General features: G+C 36.4%; 1 protein-coding gene across 11 annotated transcripts in view; it reads right to left on the reverse strand.

The window, feature by feature from the left end:
- The window catches only part of LOC117236618 (papilin), a 164,984-nt gene extending 151,711 nt beyond the window's left edge, over positions 1-13,273 (reverse strand). For 10 of the 11 annotated variants that reach the window (XM_033499729.1, XM_033499736.1, XM_033499735.1 and 7 more), the window contains exon 1: positions 10,252-10,405. In XM_033499729.1, the coding sequence (XP_033355620.1) occupies positions 10,252-10,274 (23 nt within the window). In that variant the 5' untranslated portion in view covers positions 10,275-10,405. Of the gene's footprint in view, positions 1-10,251; positions 10,406-13,100 lie in introns of those variants that run through there. The other variant, XM_033499728.1, reaches the window with a different exon arrangement.
- Positions 13,274-16,173: the final 2,900 nt, after the last annotated feature.

A 16,173-nucleotide genomic window follows, 5' to 3' on the forward strand; every position in this document is an offset into this window, starting at 1 on the left:
TCGCGGTTCAACAAAGCGTTCCAACTTTGTTCCGCGCGTGATGGTTTAGCAAACAATTTTACCCGACTGAAAAAACATTGAGTATTACGTCTAAAGGTACGTCGATCCTCTGTACCGGAAATTGCGGGCGCAAACGATTATCGAGTCGGCCAACGCTACCCATCGACAATGTATATATAGGATCCAGAGTAACCAGACTAACATTCGAAAGACAAAAATATCTGTTGCAATGGAAATAGAAATCGAACCACTCACTGGAATTTCCTTTCGTACACTTGTATTCATTTGAAAATCTATATTCGATGAATATCAAATCTTTTCTATTTTTAACTAGAAAAAACTAGCTATTTCAAACCATTTACGTCATTTATATGACTCATTGAAGCAACAAAATACTTAATTAGTTATAAAGAAAATACATATAAATTCTAAAAAATTTTAATTTTTACAGAACAAACCCTTATGCTCACGATCGTTAAAATATTAAAGATATCATGCTTATCACAAGAAAATATTTGTACCATCTTTCTTCTAGATAAGAACAGATTCTACGTATCATTTTCTATATTTATCTTACAATTAATTATAGAAAAAAAGTACATTCCTGCTACTTTTCCGCTCAGCTCCTCGATTATTATGTTCCATTTAAATCGAATTATATCGAAAGATACAAAAAAGACTTATTTCGTTTAATATTTTACAAAAGAGAAATATATTAGATTGTATGAAAAACGTTTTTCTATAAAAAAAGTTTACTTCAAATAAACACTATCACTAACGGAATACTATAAAAAAAACACTAAATATTATATAAATACTATTTGCTGCCATAAAACAGTGATCTAAAGTGTGAATACACGTTTAGTATAAACGGCCTAATATATATTATACTAACAAAAAACCCATAATATCCTTAATATCATTAAAAAATGTTTTTTTCTCAATAAAAATGTATTAAAAACTTCACACCAAAAATATTTTAACAAAACGAGTACCTTAAGGCTTTTAAAAGCCTCTTTCGCTATCATATCTATTTAACAGCTAAAACGTTCCTCCGTGGCTCTTCATAGGCGTCACGGTATTCCCAGGCCGGCGTAAATTTAAAGTCGTATGGCGTGGCCGGAAAGGTCGTGGCGGAAAGTCTAGAAGTTAACGCGCGCGTCCTTTTCGGCCGACCTTTCTCCTTCCGCGAAAAAGCCTCGTGTCGGGACATGGATGGGCAACCGGGGAAGAACACATGTGCGCCACAGCGAAAGTTTAGCGTCGACCATTGACCTGGCTTTTCGAATTATTCAGCAAGATCCCGCCGACCCTCTGGCTGAAAACCGACCACCAGAGATATTGGAGTTGTTCCGTGAATGGTGGAAGTTGAGGACCCAGTCTCGAAACGCGTGATACTTAATTCACGAAACTGTGCTTTGTCACTTACACCCCCAGGTTCGGTTACATTCAACTACCGTTCTGTCTGTATCTCGTAGCTTGGTTAGGGTGTTGCCAACTACGTAGTTTTTACGAATGTTTAATAAAAATTTACAGTGGAAATTTGTTTGCTTACAGGATATTTGTATTAAGAAAGATAGGTGACTTGCATGTAAATTCTTACACTTCTATCATTCTTATGACTCAATGACTATTTGCATGTGTATTACTGAAATTAGTAACTCTCATTTACAGAGTTTTCTTCATATGCGTTAGATTTGTAAGGGAAACAGAAAATTTTGCCGCTTATAAGGAAGATGATCGAAACTAATAATATAATATGAAGAGCCTATTATGTTCTATTATATGAAATTCTAATTAGTGTTCGATTATCTAAATTCTCGCTTCTTTCATTCACTAATTGCAGGAATCGTATGTAATGAAGTAAAATCAGTAAACGCCTACACGTATTACGTATGAAATGTATCTTTATTAACTAACTGTTTATCCCTTGACAGGTTCAGATAAATAGAGTTCTACAGTATTGTATTTGTATTACGTAACCGTATTATTGTATCTGTATACCGAAAAATGTACAGTTTGTAATAATGGGATATGGCCGTAAAAAATATTCGTTATAATGTTATATAAGTTTCTTAGTATATATAGTGGTCAGTATAGTAATTGTTAAAGTTTCCGCCAAAGTTTGATGAAAACATAGAGGAGGTGTATATCTTGCGCATAAAATTTGCTATGAAAATGTTGCAGTTAATATTCATAATATTCATATTGTAGCATAATAGGGTAGAGTATTACGATGGCTCTGTAATTCATATATTAGGAAATTCATGGATTGAGAAACCTGTACAAGTACAATAATATATCGTTGCATTGTAACATATGCTTAATTTTTAGTGGTAGAGAGAAGGAGCGTTACAGATAGTAGTTGAGTGATTTTATATATTATTCAACACAAAGGGCCAATTGATAGGGTATTTTTGTGTATTTCGACGTGCTCCTTAAAACCATCCCGTCATTTCAATCACACTTTACTAGGAAAGATGAATTACCTTAATGAGCACTCGACGTTCATTTCGTTTACTGTGCAAGAATATAGGTGGCAATTACAGGCAACGTGCACACATGTGTGACTACTAAAGGGACGTTTGGTCGGCTGCATCAAAGAAACGTGCAGTCCCTCTTATTAATTCATGCTAATCGCCTACCCTCTAAAAGCGGTTCTCAATCATTCAAGGAACTCGGTTGTTCCAAGTATACGCATTAAGCATGGGGACGTTTATCATGAGAACGGAACGAAAAAATTTTATGCTGCATAAGATTAGACACAGAAAAAATTCCATTTATCTAAATAAAAATTACAGCTTCGAGATCATTATCGGGATAAAAGGTTCCAATAAGTAATCACTGGTGTTAAAATGGAAATTTTGAATGAACGTAAGAGACCATTTTAAACGATGCATTTTTATGCAGATTGTGGGACGAATTAGTTGTTTTAGAGATAGGGCTTGGATAAATGTAATATTCATAAAGAAAAATGGTTCTCCGCTAGTTCCCTTCAAAAAAAAAAAAAAAAAAAAACATTGTCGCTTTAAACGAATGATGAAACCAGTGAAATATATAATAGAATTATAGACTAAAACCTTTTGAATAAAACAATATACCAGCGGAAACAATACGAAATAAAAAGAAACCTTTTGAAAAAAACAAACATCAACTATTTCATAACTTTAAACTAATTGAAATGAGTCCGTAAAAGCCAAACATTTATAATGAAACAGTAGAACACCACTCATCTAAGCTTAATTTGTAACCACCACATCCTCATTTTGTAAACCGTCATATTCATCATTTACGTCCCTATCGTTTCGGATCACAAAGCCAAGACCTTCGGAAACAACCGAAATATCATCTTCCATCCACATTCAAAATAATCGAAGCTACTCTGTTCCGAAACGATGCAATGTATTCACTTAGTCTAGCAGAGGTAAACGTACTCTTCTCGACTCGAGAGATCAAAGCTACTATTTCGACAGCACTGTTCCGTGGGTAAAGTGTTCAACGCACGGAAAACAGTAATTTCACTTCGGCAAACAACAAGTTGCCTCGGCTACAATAAATAAACGGCAATACTTTCGAGTTGATCTCGCGAGCGACCGCGAATAAGGAGGCAGAGGAGGTGCATGCGTGTGCAGAACGAGAACCCGGTACCGAGGTTGCCGCCGTGCGTATTAACTTATGGAACAGAAATAACAGCTTTCCCCACGGGAGCCAAAATAACCCGGCGGAACACAGAATTGTCCGTGACTTACAAGTCTTTTTACTCGAGAGACCGCTTCCCAACTTGGGAATTCCGGGTCGATGCATATTCGAGGGCGCCTCCATTTGTTCCTCGTCGTCGTTGCCTGGTTATTTATTTCGACAACCCTTTACGGACACCCTGTCGCGAAGAGACAAAAGTTCGAAAGGCATAAGAGCCACCGATGAGAAAAGAGACCATGACTGGGACAGACACTTGTCCGTCGTTGGAGGCATTAAGATTAACCTTGATAGACATCGTTTTCTACGGGCGGAGGGACACAGTGGAAACGCGGCCTCGGCTAATCGTTTTAAATGGCTCCGAATCGGTTCTCACAGACGCGTTTAGCTTGTTCAATTTGTCGCGTGATTCTCGAGGGCGTGGAAGGACTGAGGCGCGAGTACGTAGTAGTTACGTATACGGTTTTAGAAAATTTTAGGACAATCGTTTGTTTGCGGGAGTATGTTCGCGTGGCTATCGATTAGGATCGAAACCATAGGAAAGGAAAATACGTATAATTCGAATCGTTTCATTCCTGAATTTTCAATGTTTCGATTATTTAAACTTTCATACTTTCAATTTTCCAAATTCTTTCATTCTCAAATTTTCAGATCTTTTCATTTCCAAATGTTCATATATTCAAACTTACACGTTTGAAAGTTTTCTAACTTGGAAATTTTTTAATTTTCAAATCGTTAAACCAGAATTTTTTAAACTTTAAACTTTACTTCCTTCTTTATAGACACCGCTGTATCACAGAGATGCAATTAAACCGGATGTTACTTCTTTTCTAATGTTGCAACCAAAATCGAGATAAGGTAAGAACGAAGGTAAAGATCCAAGTATAGGTATAATAGCTTGTTGAAAGTTTTTACGAGTTCTAGGCTGAGTGTTAATTACAGTTCCTATCGAGATCTAAAGCTTCCAGAGGGTTTCTTCTCGGAACACCAATCTGGATTTTATTTTCTTTCGTTATGACGGTGGTCTTGTACAGTTGTACGCGGAGAACGAGCATCAACCGAACACGGCTCACTGGAATATTACGGAACAAAATGATTTCTCAACGTTGCTAGCGATATATATTCGTGTCATAAAGGGTACAAATGGAACGTGTGCAGGGAGACAGACCGATGATCCGAGTCAGGGCAGACATTTCTTCCGCGGATTCCCGAATGGGCTGATTGATGACGCCGTTAACGTGTATTAACGATATGGTCTATTCGCAAGAAAAATCCTACGTCGAAATTTCAATTCGCGATTAAATAAACGCCGATTCCGATATGGATGAATAATCTGCTTAAATGAAGTGCGGAAATATTTTCACATGACTGCAATACTAGCTCTAATAAAACAGAAAATAAACTGTCGTGGAAATTCGTAAGTTCAACACGTTTGCCACTATTTACAGATTTATCTGTAATCGACGTTAACAATTGTAATAAATTGCAGAAACCAAAAGCCAATAAACATATTCGTTTTAATATAGCAATTTATGTGTGAAATCTACTTATCTCGCAAATAAATTATTCTTAGTCCCATCGAGCGTTAAACGAATACATATATTCGGTAACATGTATAACACGCATTCACGAAATTCACTCTAGATTCAAGTTAAATTTACATTTACACTCTGCCTCTGTCAGAAAATTCGCCGATATTAATAAATATCTAATAAAAACAAGTTTACAAGCAAATTTTGCAAAATTAAAATTTGAATAAAAGCTGATTGGACGGTTTTAAAGGTCAATAATTAAGAATTCACTTGTCAATTCACTAATATAATCAACTAATAAATTGCGAGAGGATCTTACTAGTCAATTATTGCAACTTAACAAAATCACCAGAGAGTATCCCAAAAAAATCAAACGCGAACTGTAGCCAGAGGAAGTCCCACGAATTCACTTTCGAAACCACTCGCGGGATAAGACACGTGGAATTAATCGCATCTCCTGTCGCACTTTCTTCCCTCCGTATTTTCTTTTTTTTTCTCCTCCTCTTTCCTCATATTTCTTTTTTTCTTCTGTATCTTCTTTTCGTTTCGCGTCCGCAAGCTCCGATGGTTAATCTTGTGCTCGCCGCGAGCGTGACCCGAGCTGAATTTTAAATCTGACGTATTACACGCGTAGCTGGTGTACAGGAGTCGGAAGGACATCTACATAGAGGCAGGGAATTAGCATAAGCCATTGTCCTGCCAACGGCTCGACCAAGAGAATGGTACCTGAAAGCTCTACCAGCTACAATAACCCTTTATACAGTGCAGGTGGAGTACTGTTATAACCGTAAATCGTATGAAAACGTATCGTGAGCGCTTTTGCGATTCTATTCGGTTGGCCAGAGGAATTACGACTTGCCAATTAACCGATTAGATTATCGCCAGGGCCAGATATTGTCAACTCTCAATTATATGTGCGAAGGGATGTCTTGATAATACAGGCCAAGTGCGATAATCGTTCCTCCTATTATATGGGACCGAAATTGATTTAAACAATCGCGTAATCGAATGTAAAATATCGATCGTGGTTATTCCCATGTTGTTGAAATAGAAACTTTGCTGATTCTTGAAGGATATTACGAACAAATAAGTAAAGATTTCTAAAAGTTAAAAGAGAGAAGACACTCTCCTAGAAAAACTTATTTTGTATTAGTTATTTGATTCGTGGAATATTTATTTGATAATAAGTTATTGAAAAAATGTTTGGCTTAGAGAATGAACAAAGAAGGAAGACTGTAATTTTGTATCGATTAGTTATTTGATTCGCAGAACTCTTTAAGGGTAACGGAAATGAGTGGTCGAAGAAATCTTTGACTTAGAGAACGAAGCGAAAATAAAAATTGATATTGCGAGTGTTGATCATTTGATTCGTAGAAGAATTCTTGCAGTTTGATGTGAATGGGTGGTTTAAAAAATCCTAAACTAAAAGTATGGCCATACAATAAACAATGATTTTATATTAATTAATTATTTGATCAATAAATAAATTTAAAAAAAACAGAGAAAATGGATGGTTAAACAAATACTTGGCTTAAGGAGTGAAGAGAAGATAGAAATTCGTTTTACCTTTCTTAATTATTGAATTCGTAAAAGAATGCTTGAAAATGAGGAGAATGGATGGTTCACGAAGTACTTGACTTGAAGAATGAAACAAGAAGAAAATTGATTTTATATAGGTTAGTTGGTTTATATGCTGGTTTATAGGTTGGTCTATGGATTGGAAGTAGACTGTAGTCTACTTCGTTATTAATATCGCGTGCAAGAGTACGTGGGAAGCTTCCTGTGATCTTAATTACTCTTTCGATTAAGTAAATACTGTTATATCAATCGTCATTGATTGCATAGACGCGTTCTACTAACATCCGCAGAACCTTCCAGTAAGTTTCAATCGTTCTTTTCGAAATATTAACGCAAATTATCAAGTATACGCAAAACTTGCGGTCTTGAAAGACTCATTGTCAGATAAATCCTGTACACTCCGTTTTAATTGGGAGACCACGTTAGACGTCAGGAATTTGCAATTGACGTAAGATATATTTTCTGTCTATATCGAAAAGAGGAAGCAAACAGTGGTGTACTAAGAAACGTGATTCATTCTATCTCATCCGGGATTTCAACTTTCCCGAACTTTGCTTCCAAGAAAAAGAGAAGAAGAAGCAAACGAAATATACAAAATTTCCTTATATAATGTTAGACCAACTTACTACGACAAAATAGCTTATAGCGACACACGAATGCTCGTAAAAATGCGACGGATGCATTTCCCTTGCTAACACGTGTCTGGACGAGAATAAAACTTTTATTAACGAAACAAAAATATTTTACTGAAATAAAGTAGAAGCAAGGGAAGGAATTTAGTATTTTTTGTTTTTTAATTAACACTAGCACTACGTGAAAAAAAATTACGCAAACAGCCATTGCAGGCTCCTTTCTATATCCACGCCTCGTAATTGCGATATTTATGTAATTACGCTTGTGTAGTACGATCATCCTGAATATTCATTTTTATATATGTACTTCTTAATCCTTTAGTACTACGATCGATCAGTCACGCGATAAAATGTTTAATACATTGGCATGGCAATTAAGTAGTAGTAATAACACATAGTACTTTACTGTATCTAGGTTAAGTAGATTAAATTACTATGTAAGTAGTGGGTAAGTGTCGTATGCAATTATATGACTACAGTGTTGCAACGAAGATGACACACAGACAACAACGAGTGATTTTAAACCAATTTTAAATAGCTGCTCATAGAATCTTAAAGTTAGAACTACCAGAATGGTGATCTGACAAAGTGATCAGTTCGTTATTTTTCATAGAAATTTTATAAATTTACAACAATGCGCTTTCTAGAATTTTCGTAAAAGTATATGAGTAAAAATATGTTTTTCTTCTTGGATTATATATTTTTTCGTACATCTTTCATCTTAATTTCTTTGTTCGTTTAAAAATTTAGTCTAATCAAAGATTTAATTGAAATTTGTAACCGCACATAAAACTAACATTACCAGAAATCGAAGAGAAATTAATTCTTAAGTGTGAAATTTGTCCAACTAACAATACAAGAAAATTCTAATAAGGTTTTCTCATGAGACATGTAATAAGACGCGACAAGCCTCTTTATCTCCCTTGAAGGAAGAGAACTGCTTACAAAGAAACTATGAGGGAAAAAAGAGGAACCGTACGGCACATGACGCAACACACAAGCTTTGCTGGAGTGTTTTGACAAATGACGAACAGAGTTCTCGGGGAGAAGAGTGCACATGTCTTCGGTTCGCATCTCGAGGAACTCGCCAGAGGGTCTACCCTCTCATAGCATATGCGAATTGTGTGTCAGGAGGATCGTAAAAATCCGAGAACAGCCGGGGACCGAGGATTTTTCGATGAATTTTCACACGAAAAGGACCCAGCTATCGACTCGTCCCCCCGTTCAATTAAGTTTCAACGCCGGAAACATGTGAACCTACTTTACGCTTTTAAAGTCATGCCTTATTCGGCTGAAAACCGGCGAGAAAAACCGCTTTGCAGCTTTCGATCGGCGATCCTCGATTAGCTGAAACTCCATCGAGCCGCGTTCTTTCCCCACTTTCGAAAATTGTCCGGTGTATTTTGTTCGAAGCGATTAAAGGATTAAATTTTTTGGGCGAATAGAGCAATCGAGGAAATACTTGAAAATTTCAAACATTTATTTTATGATCATAAAGGACAATTTTCTTGTAGAGCTTTTAGAATATCGATACAATAAGTTTTACTAATAATACATATTTGTAAAAGTAATCTTTTAAAGTAATTTTATTTGGATAATTTAGAGTAATCTGATGGTTAAGAGAAAGAAATTGAGGTTCGTGGAATAAGAGAACTCTATTCAATAGAATAATACCTATACTAAATATTTAACTTGTGGATTGTAATATAGTCTTTAGAGAAATAATTTCTTTCAAGAAAAATACAATTATAATATTTATATAGATAATCCTCTGATTGGAGAATTTCGAATAAAAGAGACTTTCCATACTTTCAAACATCAATTATAGAAACATTTCTAATATCTCCTATGAATCATCAAATGTCTATCTAGTTTGATACTTGAACTATTTCCTAATTTATTCTGATTAGTATGGCGCCGAACAGACAGCTTCTGACGACAATAAATTAACGAGAAATTTATATCGTTCAATCCGGCACAAGCAAATATGCATTGATGCATTATCTTCTTACTTGATGGACCATAACATCACTTACGAAAGCAGAAGCAACTGGGCTCGAAGGAAATGCGAAGGCAAGGTCGAAAAACCTGCGAAAAAAGTGGACAAATGCGACGTGCGGCCTCGTAATTATGTCACAATTGTACGCGGCGCGCGTATGTGGCGTAACACTCGGATAAGCGGAGTAATGAGACCGATAAAAATGTGTAGTCCTTGTATTTTCAAAGTTTTTACGAGTTTCGTCGCTAATACAATACATCGTCAAATAATTGCCTGATGAGAGGATCTACGTCTCGAAGTTATCCCCAAATTCAAAATCGAAATATAAAGTTAATTCACTTACTCACTTACTTCAAGAATGATAATTCATTTGAACCACACTACATAATATTAATTAATATTCGACCAGCATAAACTCTAATGTGTCCTAACTATGAACATTCCATGAAATATTCCAAGGCAAAACGAAGAATATCAATACAATAATATTTACCCACCAATTACGTGAATCTGGTGGACATCATTTCCTATATAATAATATTTAATCATTGTAAACTCTAATCTGTCTTACGTCCTAACAATAAATTTCAAAGTCCTCCGTTTATACTCCAAGGAGAAACGAGGAAATTAAATATAACAATATTTATCCACCAACTATATGCACCTGATGGCCGTCATTTCCAACGATAATAATTAATATCCGATCACTAGAAACTCTAGTGTATCCTAACTATGGATAATAAATTTCAAAGTTCTTCATCTATGCTCCAAGGAAAAATGAAGAAAATAAATATAATAATATTTGTCCACTAACCACGTGCTCCTGATGGCCGTCATTCCCGCTGAAGATCGGCCGGACCCACGGCTTGGATACCGGAAAACCCCTCTCGACACTGGTATGAGAGCCGAAGGAACGACAACGCGCACCACCTCCGCGGACGGGAGTCGGCCACTGACTGAACGTGACTCTGATTCTCTGGAACCGGGAGGAGGCTGCGTCGACCGGTCAGGGACCACGAGCCTGCGGCCTTCTGACACTCAAGTCACCGTCAATTTCTCCCCCTTCGTTCTTTCTCTCGTTCCCTCACTCTTCTTTCTTTTTCTCTTTCACCGAGCTGTTGCGTTTCGTTTACACTTTTCTTTTTTCCTCGATAAACAGACGATCCCTTTTACACTGATCAACGGAATTTGATTCTTTAGAAAACCGTCTGTGTGCTTGGTTACTTTCTTGCATGCTTTCTATTTGTCTCTAGTATCGAGATTCAAAGGTGTAATTCGAAGTAATGGTAGTTTCATTGGTGAAGTTTGGGATCGGCATCTTTTTGGAGATTACGGCGCAATAGATGATCCCAGACGTAATTGAATATACTTTGCACCGGTGTTTCTGTTTGAGGATTTTGTTAGTCCGTTTTTGCTAATCGTTCGCTAAATATGCTCACGAAATGGAGGAGATACGAGAGGTTCTAACAGATGGTTCGAACGCTATTTCATTTGCACGTTGCACTTTGGAAAGTTTCTGTTTCGTATAGACGAAAATTTTACTATTTTTAAATATGCTAACAAGCCAGTCATAGTGTTTAAATCAATTGAAAGGCTCAACAAAAAAGCGTGCAAGCGTATTTTTTCGTTTTTCTCCTAAAAGCATGTTAAATACGAAACGGTATACAATACATAGGTAACACTTATAATAATGTACAGGATTTATTCAGAAGTTTTCAAACGTTTATAAGAACGTATAACGATATGTTTTATATATAACGATATCAACTTTATTTATAATTTTTTCAAATTAAAGATTTTATCGCTTGTACAACATTTGCTTTTGACCTCTGCAATATTAATAGAAAATTTCGATGAACATCAGTCTATTTAGTTAATATATTTCATGCAATTTCTAAGAACCTAGTCCCAACCAACTAGCACGTTCTTCACACGAAACACCATTAATATTCATTCCTCATAGCAAACTATTAGATTGACCACGACAAAATTCGCATACTACGTCGATAGCTATCAACAGTACCAATGATCTATGTTCATATAATATTTTTTGTTTGGTTATATTCATAAAATATACTGATAAAATATAGCTATTACACTTTTGGACACTTTATATATACCATAAATTTTCGATATTTTACGTCAATACTTTCAAATCGTAAAACAAGAATATCGCCAATTTCTATACTGAAAATTCTCGATAATAACCGATAATACCATTGATATCTCTCTATTTCTCCCACATACGTGTTAAATATGACAAGCTGTAGAAAAATGAAGCAACACGGTTGTGACCCAGTGTGGAATGGTTCAAGGGCAAGTGGACAGGAAGAGCAATGGATTCTGGAAATTCATTCAGCCGCTCATTCACTCTACTTGCGGACGTCTTAATGAAAAGTGAACCGGCGATTTACGAGCGATCGTTCGATGCGAATGTAGAAACGACCGATGAATAATGGAACGCGTGCTTCTTGGATAGCCCCCTTAGTAGTAACCAGCGACACGATTCCATCATGATGGGATACTCGAGCGACAGAAGAACAGAGATAGGCAAAGTCGATGACGGGGAGTAGCGAGACAGTTAATTAAATTTAACGGGGAGGTTATCACGTCACCAACGATCGTTTCTATGTAGGTATCATGGACCAGCTTTTCGCGATTCTAGCTGGATTCTATTCTCGATCGTCGAACGAGAGAAGCGTACGACGTGTCTCACGCTTGAAAGAAGCTCGAAACGACAAGAAAGTTTTAACGACAAGATTTAATAGCTATGGGACAGGCGGTAAATCGTTTTAACAACCTATGTGCACAGAACCAATTGTTCTTTCGCCGTTCCTTTCCCAGTTTCTGCCCCGTTTTCTTTTTCCAACCCGGTTATTTCCAGTTTTCCTCGATGCCCGAGATGTTCTACTACTGTGAACGATTCGATTTTGATGCTTGAGAAACAACTACCTTAATCGCGCTGCATTTTATTCCCTCATCATGAAATTTATCCGGTATTTGAAAAGAAATCATGGATCTTTCGTAATGATTTTTCGATTTTTAATAATTCCGGAAATTAGGTTAATGCAATTTTTTTTTTTTAGTCAATTTATAGTATCAAATCCTATTCTCTCAGACTGTTCCTATGGTTATGAAAGACAATTCCAAGGATTTCTTTTTAGACGCTGGTTTTTCTTTCGAATTTAAATATTTAGGTCCTACGATTTTATGAAATTTGTACTAATTAATGTATTTATAACATTGTAATAATCTATTTTTTCAAACCTGTATGGTATACTCCTGTAAACTACCTATTATTCTAATATATTTTTCAATGTGAATTACCATATCCACGTTTTCCAATAATCTTATATATATGTAATTTTTTGTCGCGCTCAATACATAATACCTTAACCATAACATTTACTGGGAACACTAGCGAACGAAACGTCGGATGTAAAACCCTTCTTCACTAAAGTAGTCCCAAAATTACCAAATCGTTCAAATTCAAGTTTCCACTGTAACACAAATACATACACTCTCTCACCACCGATCGATCAATCATGCAAAACACGAAGCAAGATACAAGCCCCTCGACCATCGAACGTTCCGTTCGCCAGAATCTCGAGACGAATATTCACGGAAGAGAAAAACGACGTAAGTCGATCCATTAGGACTAACCGTGTGCTTCGACGGCGCATCGTGGCGGATGACAGTTCCCCGTCCAGCGGGAATCCTTCGACAAGAAGCCTCCTCCTCTCTTATCCGGTTAATTCACGTTAAGACCGGCACCAAGTGAAATCCTTGCGAATGGACGCGCGCGTGGAACTCACGAGAGAAAACTGACCGAAAGAAGCGCGGTACACGAACAGAGTACCGACCCCCGATACCGAGCTGCTCTCTCGGTTCAAGTCGAGAAGGAAAGAGAAAGAGCAGAACGTACGAAGAGAAATAGAGAAAGACTTACGAGAGACGCATGGAGAGAGGAAGGCAGATAGAAGGTTGGCGGCAGAAATGGTCGTAGAAGGGGCGGGAGGGACGAGAAACAGCGACAGGGTGGAGGACCAAAAGAGAAGAGAATAGTTGGAGGGTGGGAGAGAGGGTCTGGTGGGGACTTCTTACTCATTCATACTCAAACGCCCCCGCAAAATTGCAAGTACCGTAAAGACGGTGCTTCTTCTCCACGCTCGAACTGCCAGCTATACGCTGCTTGATTAACGAATTCGATGCACTCGGTTTGATCTTGCTCGAAAGATTGGATGGCGAAAGTTTCGGACGAATGCGGTGATTCATGAATAGAAGATTTTTGTTCGGGTTTCTTGGATGTTTTTCTATGAATTGGATTTTCAACCGGTTTGAAAATGAAAGCCTTGATAAGTAAGGGTGACCGATGTTTGAGAGATTTTTGTTTGTGGTGTGTTTGGGTACGATTTTAATTTCTGGTTGGAACACTTCTGGAGATTTATGAGTATTCTGTATGAATGAGTACATGAATGAACTGATCGGTATAAATGCAACCGAGTTACACGTCGTGTTATAATAACATTGTAATAAAGAGGTTAAATAAACAATATAGAGTTCAGCGATAAGATAGAGCGATTTGTCTTTAGATCGTGCTATCAGTTGCGTTATAGATTAAATATAAAAATTAAATGAAAATGTCGAATAATGTACATAAATAATGTATTGTTCTAGAATTACGTATATTTCGATCTTTGTGTATCTTATTTAATATTTACTTGTTTTGGAAAATCAATAACATAGTGACTTAAAATATTCGATTGTCGCTTCAAGATTTTAATCTTCAATTAATCAAATTACAAACGTTGTCACGAAGCTGACATAATCTGACAACCAGGGAAGATGAATCAACTCTTGGATAATATAATTTTTTTTGTATAAGTGACATATTTGATAACATAATTCCATCTGGAAGAAATAAAATGGATTTATCTAAAATTTATAATTATCGAAATTTCTCGTTAAAATGTGACCTGGATAGAATAAAATTTTACCTGATTCAATATAGATGCAATCAGAAAGTGATCCTAAGTTTTTCACCTGTCCGTTATCCTAACGATATATGGCAATATTACCCCAATCGCCATCTTACGGGCCTCCTGTATATTTTCCGTGGTAACGGGCAACGAGGTCACCCTTAAGCCGCAAATAGTTCACGCAAAGTAATCAAACAAGTTGTTACGATGTTGCAAAAAAAGGAAAACGTTAGCGTAACGTAATTAGAAGCGTGCCTCTTGTCGGTGCTATCGGGCGTGAATCTCATTTCGACTCGGACGCGACGTCGCGCGAAATTCGACGGACGCGATTAGCGGACGAACGTTAACGTCCGTTTGTTAATTAATGCGCGTGGTATGGTCGCACGAACAATACGCTCGTCGAACCCGCCAATTCAATTTCGACAAGCCGGATTAACGCGTCAGGATGAATCGGCGCCGGCGCTCGATCACGGCGTCAACACGTGCCTTTTATTAATCACCCTCCGATTTTGTTAATTATCCCCTATTACCAAATCGCCGCGATCGAAATAATCGGGCCAACATCGATCACACCTACGCCACTCTGCGTGGGCTTAAGACGAAATGGGCTCGCGATTGATATCAATTTTTGTATATTTATGACATAAATTTATAATTAATTCCTCTTTGGAAATTACAAGAAAATTTATTGATATTTTATTCTAGTTTATCACGTGTGTAACCAAGATCACATTATTTCCAAAACCAAAAGCACATTATTTCTGCTGTGTATATCTGATTGTGTATCAGGTTCAAGGATATACATGTCCTTTAAGCCTGAACGTGTATAAGTTTTGAGCTAATGATATCGATATGGACGAGAGTGATTGAAGCGCGAAGTTTAGATTACAGCGCTAATATAATGAGTGAAATTATGTATTTGTTTTTAGTGATAATATCTGTGAATGATTAACATTTATTGACAGTTATCCATATCTCGATGTCGATATTTGTAATAATCATCGATACAGTTTAATCGTCACTGCGAAAGATTTATATTTCGAAACTGTGAAAGAAGGCATGGAGTTATGCGAATGTTGTTGACAATTATATGATAATATTTGCCGTTGGTTATCGACATTAATGAAATTGATTTGGCGTGTATTTTACTTTTTGTATTATTATATTTTTGTCGATATTCCACTCTTTAATTTTGTTTTGTTCTGTACTGTGAATACGTATTATACACGTGTGATATTAAATATATTGTAAATATTGTTACAGATTAGTACTTATTTAAATATTATGCATTTTTACAATCGCATTCTGTACCTCCTCGTTCATTTAAGAGATTAATTCTAACATAAAAAACAAAAGAAATATAAACTTGAAAAGCAAATCTCGTTACTTCTCGGAAGCTATCGCCGCTTATCAATATTTGCCGACAATTATTGACTTTGTTCAATGTCTGTCGACGATTTCAAGATGAATTCAATCTAATATAATTTAAAGTTCCAATATTAAAACACAAAAACATATAAAACATCAATGATACTTTATACATGGGAACACTGATAATTTCCAATAAAAATATGTAATAAAGAAAATACAATAGAAACCTAATTATTTTTTCTACAATTCTTCGAACATTCATTAGCTTTGCACATCCATCGAATGATGCTATCCGATCACTGATCGAAGATCGATAACGTTTACATTTCCGCCGTTGTAAACGCGAATCCCTTTGCCAGACGCCACCTGTTATACCATTCGCGAAA

This window comes from Bombus vosnesenskii, unplaced genomic scaffold (assembly GCF_011952255.1).
Source record: "Bombus vosnesenskii isolate JDL3184/JDL3185 unplaced genomic scaffold, Bvos_JDL3184-5_v1.1 scf7180000013351, whole genome shotgun sequence".
NCBI lineage: Eukaryota > Metazoa > Arthropoda > Insecta > Hymenoptera > Apidae > Bombus > Bombus vosnesenskii.